The 11,584-nt window shown below is 49.9% G+C and overlaps 1 protein-coding gene across 1 annotated transcript in view; it reads left to right on the forward strand.

The window, feature by feature from the left end:
- LOC138749452 (bridge-like lipid transfer protein family member 2) overlaps nucleotides 1–11,246 on the forward strand; it is a 65,057-nt gene extending 53,811 nt beyond the window's left edge. The window contains 5 exon segments of the mRNA XM_069910795.1: nucleotides 1,928–2,066; nucleotides 2,585–2,718; nucleotides 3,482–3,583; nucleotides 5,705–5,839; nucleotides 8,671–11,246. Of these exon segments, the coding sequence (XP_069766896.1) occupies nucleotides 1,928–2,066; nucleotides 2,585–2,718; nucleotides 3,482–3,583; nucleotides 5,705–5,839; nucleotides 8,671–8,862 (702 nt within the window). The 3' untranslated portion in view covers nucleotides 8,863–11,246.
- The last annotated feature ends 338 nt before the right edge of the window (nucleotides 11,247–11,584 follow it).

Here is an 11,584-nt window from a genome sequence, read left to right on the forward strand (position 1 = left end):
GTCACAGAGCCAAAATCAATTCTCACCTTCCTTTCCTCTCATCATATCCAGTTAACACTTTTTGCCTGGACTTCTCCCCCTCCCAAACTTGTCTTTAATTCAGACGCCTGCCTGCTTTTTGCTTATTCCTTGAGGAAGTGGTTGGGCCCAAAACGTCGGTAATATACCTTTACCTCCAACAGACGATAAGAGCCAACCTGTTTCTACTACAATCACAGCGCCTACACACTTGAACAAAGGAGAGGTTACCCGGCTGATGAACCTGTGGCACACAGCTGGTTCACGCTTTTGAGGAAGAGGGTTGATGTGCTGCATGCAGCTGAGAGCAGGTTCACGGCACTGATTCCTGGGTGGGTGAGTTTCTCATGCGGATCCTTGAGGATGTCAAGGCCAGAGACCAAAGCCCAGTCAGGGAGGTGGCTTGTAAGGAACATCATGCATGGCAGGGATTTAGGGAGCGAGCCCTGGAGTTTAGGGTGAAGACCTCCCTATCTGTGGCAATGTTTCCTCCCTGTCACTATCCCAACAACATTCACAACTTCACAGAAGCTACAGATTGAGATTCATGGTCAGAGTACATACATCACATCACAAAGTGTGCTGACCGGCTGCATCACAGTCTGGTACGGGGACACCAATACCCCTGAGAATAAAGCCCTCCAAAAGGTAGTGGACACAGCTCAGGACATTACAGGAAAAACCCTCCCCACTATCGAGGACATCTACAGGGAACCTTGTCACCGAGAGCAGCAGCAATCTCTGTATTTTATCTCTGTATTGCAGGCATTATTTACATTTCTTTATTTGTTTACATGTGTATGTTGTGTACAGGTTTTTTTTTGTACTGCCAATAAGTGGTCATTCTGGCTGGCCTGCAAGAAAAAATCTCAGAGTTATGAGTAGGCTGCGAGGAGAGGAAAACTAGCCCCCACTATTCAGCCTCTCCCGACGGCATATCTCTCAGCTGTGATGCTTTTCTTGTCAGTTTCCTCTGCACATCCTCCCAGTGTCAGATTTCAGATTTATTGTCAAACTACATACAACCCTGGGAGAATTACCACTTATTGGCAGTGCAAAAACACTACACAGCATACACATGTTAACAAATAAAGAACTATAAACAAACTGCAATACAGAGAGAATAAAAAATCAATAAAGTGCACAAGTCAGAGTTCTTAAATGAGTCTCTGATTGAATTTGTTGTTGGTGGAGGGGGAGCAGCTGTTCCTGGTCCTGGGGGTGTGAGTCTTATGGCACCGAGACCTCTTTCCTGATGGCAGCAGCGAGAACAGATCGTGGACTAGGTGGTGTAGGTCCTTGACGATGGCTGCTGCTCTCCAATGGCAGCGTTCCCCATAGATGTGCTTGATGGTGGGGAGGGGTTTGCCTGTGATGTTCTGGGCTATGTCCACTACTGTTTGCAGGGCTTTACACTCAGGGGTATTGGTGCCCCCCAATACCAGACTGTGATGCAGCCAGTCAGCACACCTCTGTAGAAATTTGCCAGGGTTTCTGGTGTCATCCCAAACCTCCGTAAATTCCAGTGGAATTCCAGAGGTGCTGACGTGCTTTCTTCACGATGCCATTAGTGTGTTGGGACCAGGAAAGATTCTTTGAGATAGCGACTCCTTGGAACTCCTAATAACTCTGCACCCCCTGTATCACGGAGACCAAACTATCCACTCTCTGGACAGCCAAGCCTTGTTCTGATCGTAACGTCATCCCTCGGGTCCTTGAAGAGAGCCTCCGAGCAGAGTCATTTCTCTTACTGGCTAAGTTGGCTGTCCATTTTCCTCCCCCATACAGTTCCTGCCTTCCTCCAGGGCAGGCTTCCTCCCAGAGGAGGGAGACCTTCTTGGTTGGACAGGGGTGACAATGGGTGGAGGATGGTCCTGGGAAATCTGACCTTCTCTGGCCCCATCCTCAGGTGAACGTCGTCCCACTCACCATCCAGCTCACCTACCAGTTCTTCAGGCGGATGATGGGGTTCTTCTTCCCAGGACGGAACGTGGAGGAGGAGGAGACAGCTGCTGACGAGGAGGACAAGTCGAAGCTGGTGACCACAGGTGGGGAGAGAGGTGGCAGCAGTTTGGGGGGAGCAGAGGGGAAGGGTGGGGTGGTAGCAGCATGGGGGAGAGGAAGTGAGGGATGGTGGGGAGAGGAGGCATTGGGGGTGGAGCTGAGGCATTTTGTGGGGGATCAGGGGTTTGCATGTCCCGGTTGGGGTATTTGGGGGGGGGGTTGTATCTCAGGGGGTCTTCAGTTGGGGTCTGGCTGTGAACCCTGGGTGGGGGCAGGGCTGGGACCTCTGGGTGGGTTGCTGAGGGGGGGATGTTGGGGGTTGGGTAGGAACTGGAAGCCCTCGGTTTGATAGTGTGGGGAGGGGGTATTGAGTGTACTGGGCTCGGTGGTTTGTGTGGGGGTGGGGAAGTCTCTCAGAGTAGGGAGGGGCTTGGAACCCTAGGTTTGAGGTGGGTGTTGGGGTGGGGGGATGTTGGGTCCCCTGGTCTAGAGCTTGAGGTGGGTAGGGGCAGGCACGTTGGTGTGGCTTGGCTCTCACACTGCTGGTTCCCACCCACCACAGGGATCCCAGTTGGAGTGAAATCTCGGCAGCTGATGGTGGCAGAGGATTCAGTCAGTCTGGCGTCGGCGAAGGGAGTCTCTGCTGGGTTAAACAGGGGCTCTGGGGTCCGCAGATCCTTCCGGAAACCCCCAGAGGTAGGTCAAATGTAGTTAGCATCAGTGTTGACACACCTCCCTCTCCATCTCCATCTTTGTGTCCTTCCGTCTCTCTGTAACATTATTCCTTGTCTCTCTCTGTGCCCCCTCTCTTTCAGCCTCCTCCATCCCTGACTCTTTTCTCTCTCTCTATACCTATCCTCTCTATGCAACCCCCTTCCTCCACCTCCTCTTTCTGTCCTCTCCCTCCCCTCTCTCACATGCTCTCACTCCCTCTGTCCCCTCTCTTCAGTCCCCCTCTCTCTCTGTGTCCCCCCACTCTGCCACTGCCAGCCATATCCTCAGTGCCCGTGTTATGTCCTCCTGTTGACATTTAACTGCACCCCTATCTCTCCTTTAACCCTGCCAGAATAACCTCTGTTGTTCGTGGAGCTTCCTACAGACATTTGTACCCGGCTCCTGGTTCCAGTTCCCTGGATGCTGGGACCAGACACCGGCTGCTGCCAACCTGCTCTTCTCAACCAGAGATGGCAGGGTCTCCACATTCCCAGATCCTGCTGGAATTCCACTCTTCCCTTAAGAATCTTAGGGGGGAGATCATGGAGTTTCCACAGAGGGGATCTGAATACTCAGGCCGATCCTTCCCACCAATTGCGAGAGTCCCCGGCCCAGGGAACACCAGGGTACAAGGTCAGAGGGAGATGGTGGCGCATTGAGAAACCCCAATCACAGTCTGTCAGATGGCTGAAGGTGGGAACCCTGGGCTCCTGTTGGTTTAACCTTCCCGACTTCTTTCCTGCAGCACCCAGTAGATGACATTGATAAGATGAAGGAGAGGGCAGCGATGAACAACTCTTTCATCTACGTGAAGATTCCACAGGTCCCTCTGTGCGTCAGCTACAAGGTGAGAGCTCAATTCAGACACGGCACATTAAGCTAAACTTTTAATTCAGCATTGTACCACAGGGGTGGATGAAGAGACCGTGTGGAGGGAGCTTCACTGTGTGTCTTACCACAGGGGTGTATGAAGAGACCGTGTGGAGGGAGCTTCACTCCGTGTCTGACCCTGGGAGTGAGTGATGGGACAGTACAGAGGGAGCTTCACTCTGTGTCTGACCCTGGAAGTGTATGAAGAAACAGTGTGGAGGGAGCTTCACTCTGTGTCTGACCCTGGGAGTGTGTGATGGGACGATGTGGAGGGAGCTTCACTTTGTGACCCTGGGAGTGTGTGATGGGACGGTGTGGAGGGAGCTTCACTCTGTGTCTGACCCCAGGAGTGTGTGATGGGGCAGTGCAGAGGGGGATTCACTCTATCTCTGACCCCGGGAATGTGTGATGGGATGGTGTGGAGGGAGTTTCAATCTGTGTCTGACCCCGGGAGTGTGTGATGGGACGGTGTGGAGGGTGGTTCACTCTGTGTCGGGTGGTTCACTCTGTGTCTGAATGGAGTTCTCTTCAGAAAATAACTACCTCATTTCCAAATCACCCTGGTTGAACCTCTGCACTGCCTCCAATGCCAGTGCATCCTTCCTCAAGTAAGGAGACCAGAACTGGACACAGTACTCCAGGTGCAGCAGAACTTCTACAAATTAAGAGCATGGGCAAGAAGGGGCCAAATGAAATACAGTGTTCAAAAAGTGGAGGAAATAAACAGGCTGACTATTTTCTAAACGAGAGAAAATTGAAAATGCCCAGATGCAAAGGGGCCTGGGAGACCACGTGCAGGACAGCCTGAAGGTGAACTTGCAGGTTGAGTCAGGGGTGAAGAAGGAGAATGCGATGCTGACGTTCATTTCAAGAGGAATAGAATATAGGAGCAGGGATGTGATGTTGAGGCTTCATCAGGCCCTCAGGAGACCTCAGGTCTCCTGAATTGTCAGCAGTTTTGGGCTCCTCTTACAAGGATGATTCTGGGAATTAAAGTGTTATCTCATGGGGAAGATTTGATGGCTCTTGGCCTGAACTCGTTGGAATTTAGGAGAACGAGGGGGGTTTCATTGAAACATTTATAATGTTGAAAGGTGTGGACAGAATAGATGTAGAAAGATTATTTCCCATCGTGGGAGAGTCAAGGACAAGAGGGCACAACTTCAGGACTAAAGGGTGTTTGCTTAGAACAGAGATGATGAGGAATTTCTTCAGTCAGAGGGTGGTGAATCTGTGGAGTGTGTTGCCATGGGCGGTTGTCAAGTCTAGGCCATTGGGTGTACAGCCGTACCTCGAAATGTGTTCAGGTTAAGTTCTGGAGGGGGACACAAATTGATTTGGGCAGGTTGATCATTATAGGTGAAATATACTGTACAAGATGAAATATGTTTTAAAGATGGTCACAGATTTTATAACTGCTACCAGATTTAGTTTGACACATACCAGGCAGCAATTGTTTGTTTCATCAGATCAGTGGCTAGATTGGTTCTGGAAAGGAGTTTACAGGCAACGCTTGGAGACCATGGTTTGGGACCCTTCCTGGCAACAGTTGCTTGGCTGCAGGAAAGCTGGGTGATGGAGGAGAGTGGAAGGAGAGAGGGAAGGTGGAAGACAGGGGGAAGGAAATATAGTGTAAAGAAGGGAGAGAGAACAAAAGGAAGAGAGGTTAGGAGAGCAGAGGTAGGGGCAATGGTGACAGAAGAATCTGCGATCAGACATTACTCGATTGAGTGTACTGTTAGTCGCGGTCTGGCTGTATTTAAGGCAGAGATTGAAGGGTTATGGGGAGACGGCCAGGTGGGAAAATGTATCAGCTCACGATTGAGTGCAGGGCAGACTGGATGAGCTGAATAGCCTATTTCTGCTCCTGTGTCTTATGGTCAAGAAATACAATTACTCCCAGCAATGAAGCCAACGTTCCACTTGTGCAGGTCTCACTTCCATAATGTTGATGTTCTTTGGGAGGGGGAAGAGAGGGCATGTGGAACTTCCCCAGAGTCTCCCCGGAGGCAAGGGGTGCCTGTGACTAAATGAGGGCTTCCCTGATGCCAGGGCAGCTGGCCTTCGAAGAATTCCCTGACCTGGTGTGTGTTTCCAGGGTGAGAAGAACATCGAGGACTGGAAGGACTTCAGCCTGGTCTTGCCCTGCCTGGAGTACCACAACAACACCTGGACCTGGCTCGACTTTGCTATGGCCGTCAAGAGGGACAGTCGCAAGGCCCTTCTAGCCCAGGTTTGGCTCTGAGCTCTTGCACTCGACGGTGGTGGGGGGCTGCTTCCTTCTCCATCAGAACCCATCCCTTTCCATTGCGTTGATCCTCCCATCCATCCCCCAGCCGTGCCTAGTATCTAGTGCAACATAGACTGCAGCAGGGCTGCACTGGACATCTAATTTGGAACAGGATACCACAGGCCCTTCAGCCCACAATGTTGTGCTGACCCCTATAAACCTGCTCCACATCAATCTAACCTTTCCCTACCTCACAGCCCATAACCTTCCATTTTCCTTGAATGTCCCTATTGTACCACCCTCCACCACCACCACCCCACATCCACCTCTCTCCGTGTAAAAATAAAATCACCTTTGATATCTCGCCTAAACTTCCCTCTGCTCACCTGAAACAGATGTCTAAGATGTCTGGAGAAATTTTATTTCTCATAAAAGTGAGAGGCCATTTGGCCCATCAAGTCCATTTCATCTTTCGGAGTGTTTCCACCTGTTCTGTTCCCTGTAAGACAGCCATCATCTCCCTTCAATTCCCCTCCCAGCCTCAACACTAGGGCTCATTTATAGCAGCTGATTTGCCTACCAGCTCACCTTTGGAATTTGGAGGTTGGGGTTAGCACTCCACATGGACCAGGTTGGGATCGAACCCAGGTCTCCAGCACAGCCTGTTGGGCACAACGTGCGCATGTTTGGGATCGGGCTCTGCTCGGATTTCGTCAAGGTCCTTCTCCACACCCATCTGCCAAACACCACCCCCCCCCCCCCCGCCCCGCCATCCTCAAAGTAAAGGAAATGCTGAAGATGTTGTACCTAGAGAAACGGGATGAGATTTTCCCATTCCAGCGTCCCTTCGACCCACAGCTGGTCGCCAGGTTAACATTGGTCAGCTCTCAGTCTCAGGCTAGTGTAATAGTCAATGCTGTATGAAAGTTGACCTCCCTATTTTTGGCCCTGACTACCCACCCACCTGAGATTCCAACACACCAACTGTGGACCCCGCCCTGGCCGCCCACCCCTCCTAGTTCCCAATCGTCTGCCCACTGAAGCTCCCGACACCCCATTCGCCTGCCCATCCAAACTCCCAACACCCTGATCGCAGACCCTCACTTCAGCCATCCACCCAACGCCCGAACTGCAGACTTAACACCCGGTTCCAGCCATTTGAGCTCCTGAGAGCTTGAACCATATAGGTACTTAGTGTTGTCTATAAAAGTCATGCCCCCCCCCCCCCACAAACAAATTTAACCCAAAAAATTGGTCCTCAAAACATGACTATTACACAAGTATATACAGGACAACTGTCCGTGTCTGCCTTCACACACGGCACTCTCTCCTGAGACAAACTGGCCCAGCAGGGTAAGGCTCCATCAAGCCTTCCCCACACCCCGACTGTCCCCTTGGAGTGGAGGGGACCCAGCTGGGGATCCTGATCAATGAAAACGTCCTCAGGAGCCATCAGGATCTCCCTGGGATCCCAATGGATGTGGCTGATCTTGTATCCCACCCAGTTTGGGTCCCACCCAGCTGCCTGTCGGAGGGGTTTGAGTTCAGTGCTGCCTCTCCATTTTGTACCAATACACCTGCCCAGAATAGAACAGACCCAACTTATCCGGGGAACAGGTTCGATCTGGGAGTTACCCTGTTCAGGTTCACATTGTCAGGTGCAGTGAAAAGGTTTGTTTGGCATGCTATCCAGGAAGTCTATACAAACACGAGTACAGCGGAATAAAACGGTAGTCACCGAGGTTGGGTGGAGGGAGAGAGCCAGGTTAGCACAAGGATGGGTTTAAGGGGAGGCAGTAGAAACATGATGCTGGAGAAACTCAACAGGTCAGACAGTGTCCTTTATGTAGCAAAGATAAAGATACAGAACCAATGTTTTGGGCTTTCATCAAAGTTTGACAAAATGTAAACAGGTGCCCAAACAAAGTGGAAGGGAAGAGTGTGGTCCCACAGACAGGAGGTAATAGGTGAATAAGGGAGGGAGGGCACAGCAGCAAACAGGGGGAGGGGGGATGGCTCTGTGAATGCAGAGGGAAGGGGGTGGAGAGTTGGAGGAAAAGAGACAGAGGAACGGGGAAGGGAGGGAGAACAGGGAGTGGGCAAGCAGAAACAGGAGGTCGACATTAATCCCATCCGGTTGGAGAGTGTTAGGTGTTGCTCCTCTAAATTACATTAAATTTTGGTGGGACAGTACACGAGGCCGTGAACAGACGTATGAGTGCGGGAGTAGGGCGCAGAATTGAAGTGGTCGGACACTGGGAGATCCCTGTCACTCATGCAGACAGTGAAGTGATTGCCCAGTCTGTGTCCAGTCTCCCCGATGTAGAGACGACCACAACGGAAGCCAAATGCAGTAGATCAGTCCTGTAGCTTCACAAGCAAAGTGTTGTTTCACTTGGAAGGACTGTTTGGGGTCTCGGAGCGTGGTGAGGGAGAAAGTGTGGGTGCAAGTGTGGTACTTCCTGCGGTCACGGGGGGAGGTGCCAAGAGGTCAATTAGAAGGAAGGGTTGAGTGGAGGAGGGAGCGGTTCCTACAGAAAGTGGAGAGGGGAGGAGGTGCCTGGTTTTGGGATCATATTGTTGACAGAAATTATGAAGGATAATGTGTTGGATGCGGAGACTGGTGGGGTGGAAGGTGAGGACAAAGGGAATCCTGTTTTTGTGGTGTCTAGTGGAAGAGAGGGCTGGGGGGAGATGTTGCGATAACAGCCTGGTGCTGGAGAGCTGAACAACTCAAACAGCGACTGAATGTGTGCTGGGTGGACAAGAACCCAGGTCCCTGCCCTGACTGTGGCTCCATCACCTCCCCTCTCTCCTCCCCCTTCCCCGTGCAGGTGATAAAGGAGAAACTGCGTCTGAAACCGGCCTCGGCGCTGGAGGCTCGGAGCCGGATCACCGAGCCCAAAGCAGACGGAAATCTCCAGCAGCAAGAGGAAGACGAGAAGGCACGACTTCTCATTGGCTCCAAGCTGATTTCCGGGGACAAATCATCCGGCAAGAAGTCGCTCTTCGGGAAGCGGAAGTGAGGAGGGATTTCACACTCCACGTCCAAACTCTGGAGCTGCATAAGATGGGGTCAGGGAAGCAGTGTTGGACGTTACACAGCCACTCACCCCTCCTCCCCACCCAGCAGACACTGCATTACAACCCCAGCACTTTCATTGCTGTAAAATTGTGTAAAGAGAAATCTATTGCAAAAGTTTAAAAAGTAAACTGTGATGTAATTAATACTGACACTAAAAGTTGCACTGTTTTGTAAGAACTGTAAAATTTTGTAATTTACTGATATTTTCTGCCTTTGGACTATAATCGTGATTTTAAAACAAATTGTCATAGTGTACAGAACATGCCAATTAACCAAAAATAAGTTCTGGAAACTTTAGCCAAATTTTGGTGAGATGTGTAGCCATGGAGTGTGGAATTGGTATCAGTGTGGTGACACGTGGTGTTGGGTACGGAATGGGACCAGTTGCTGCCTTGTGCAGGAGATTGGTTCTGAGACGTTGATGATATAGGCGCTGTTGTGGTTTCCTTTTGTTGGGCCCTGTTCAGGAATGCTTCCTGGATGTCCCGGATGTTGTCCGTCCGTGGTTTACGTTGGTTTCTGTCTGCGCTGATCCGTCTTTGGTTGGTACCTTCAGGGATGCGTCCTGAGGGTCCTGTTGGATTGGTGTGGCCTCTCTGTCACAAAGCACCTATGGCATAGTAAGGGATTACTTAAGGTGATATGTGAGTAGGAAAAAAAGTTTAGAACCACTGACTTATGGGGAAGGTACCTTGGCCACCCTAAATATTAGCCAGAATAAAGCAGCTCCCACTCTTTCAACCCCCGCTATCCAAGAGACAAAATTGGTGAAATGAGTTGATTTCCTGATCCCTCCTTCTGACCTTCCCAGAGATGGACATATGATAGCTGCCAGTCACTGCAACTGCCTTTGGTTCTGTTTTGATTCTTGAGGGGAAACTATTTGAGTTTATGGGATATTGGAGACAGCTTTTTCTTTAAGTTTTATTTGGGTGTAAAAAATGTTTAAATGCATTTCATTCCCACTTTAGGGTCTTGTCCTGACTTACAAAGAAATGTAGGGGGCTGGTGCTCAGAGTGGTGAACCTGTCAACTCTCCTCCCAGGTTAGATTGAAGGTGTTGGTGGTGGCCAGTCTCAGTCACCGTGGGCTCCTGCCTGTGCTGGCATCTTGGAGCCACACCTTGTCAGGACTCAGCCCAGGTGCGCGTCAGTCCACAGCTCTGCAGGCACAGGAGACTGCAGATGGAGCAACCTGCTGCAGGAAGTTAACGGGTCAGGCAGCCTCTGTGGAGGCAGAGGGATGATCGACATTTCAGATCAAGAACCTGCAACAGGCTATCTTTAACGTAAAAAAGGTAAAAATACAAAGCTGGAGAAGCTCAGGTCAAACTGTGTATTTTATACAGCAAAGATAAAAGTACATCACCAATGTATGAAGATACAGAACCAATGTTTTGGGAACCTGCCTACATTTTGATGAAGGGCTCAAGCCCAAAGTATTGGTTCTGTATCTTGAGTCTGTGAAGAACATGGTTCGACCTGCTGAGTTTCTCCAGCATTGTGTTTTTACTTCAACCATGGTGACTGCAGACTTTCCTGTTTTACTTCTATCATGTAATCAGTGTGTTGCTTTTAAAGAGAATTTTTTTTAATGTGCAGGGGTTGCTTCCAGTCACATTTCACTGTAATAGGTTAAGGACAAAATGTTGGTGTGCATACAAAGAAAATCTGCAAAAACCAACAAATAAAGTAGTTTTGTAATGATTTGTACAGGATAATGAGACAATTTTTATTTGGTGACTTGTATTTTTTGTGATAAAACTTTCTCAGAACAAATGTTATGGATGAAGACTGTGTCAGCATAAGGTTGTACATTTTTAAAAGACCAGCATTGTCCACGTCAATCCTGGCCAGCTGCATCACAGCGTGGGTACGGTAGCTGCACAGAAGTGGATCTGAGCTCAATCCACAGGACCACAAATGTGGCAGAGAGGATCACTGGAGTCTCCCTTCCCCCATCGATGTGATCTGCTGGGATCATTGTCTGAAGAGGGCGCACAAATTCATTGAGGACCCTCTTCCATCCTGCACACGGCATCTTTCAGCTGCTCCTGTCAGGGAAGAGATCCAGGAGGATCAGAGCCAGCACCACCAGGCTGAGGAACAACTTCTTCCCACGGGCAGTGAGAATGGTGAACGACCAAAGGAACTGCTCACACTGACCCTCCGAGATTCTCGTATGTACAAAACACTTACTTTATTTGTACAGATAAAATACTTGCATGTAATATTGTTTTGTATGTGTGTTCTGTCTGGTTGTGAGGACCAGAGAACACTTTCGTTGGGTTGTACAATCAGATGACAATAAACTTGATCAAGGTGGGGTGTTGGGTAATTAAAGTATTAGACAACCAGTTTGAGCTGTGGGCCACCGATGAACCTCGCCTCACAAACTGGGAACTCAAAGACCAAATTGTTCAATTCATTTTTATGGAGTACATCAACAACAATAATCTCCAAGTCTCCAAACTCATTAAAAACTGCTGGTTCCCTGTCCTCGCAGGAAGGAAATCTGCTCTATGTTCCCAGTCTGGGAGGCCCTGACCCACCCACATTGAACTGTCAAGGTGAGATGGTTGTGTACAAGATTACGTTGCAGAGGTATGGGAGAGGAAAGACGAAGGGATGTGTTACTGGGAGGTAGCCAGGACCCAGAGAGCT

This window comes from Narcine bancroftii, chromosome 14 (genome assembly GCF_036971445.1).
Source record: "Narcine bancroftii isolate sNarBan1 chromosome 14, sNarBan1.hap1, whole genome shotgun sequence".
Taxonomy (NCBI): domain Eukaryota; kingdom Metazoa; phylum Chordata; class Chondrichthyes; order Torpediniformes; family Narcinidae; genus Narcine; species Narcine bancroftii.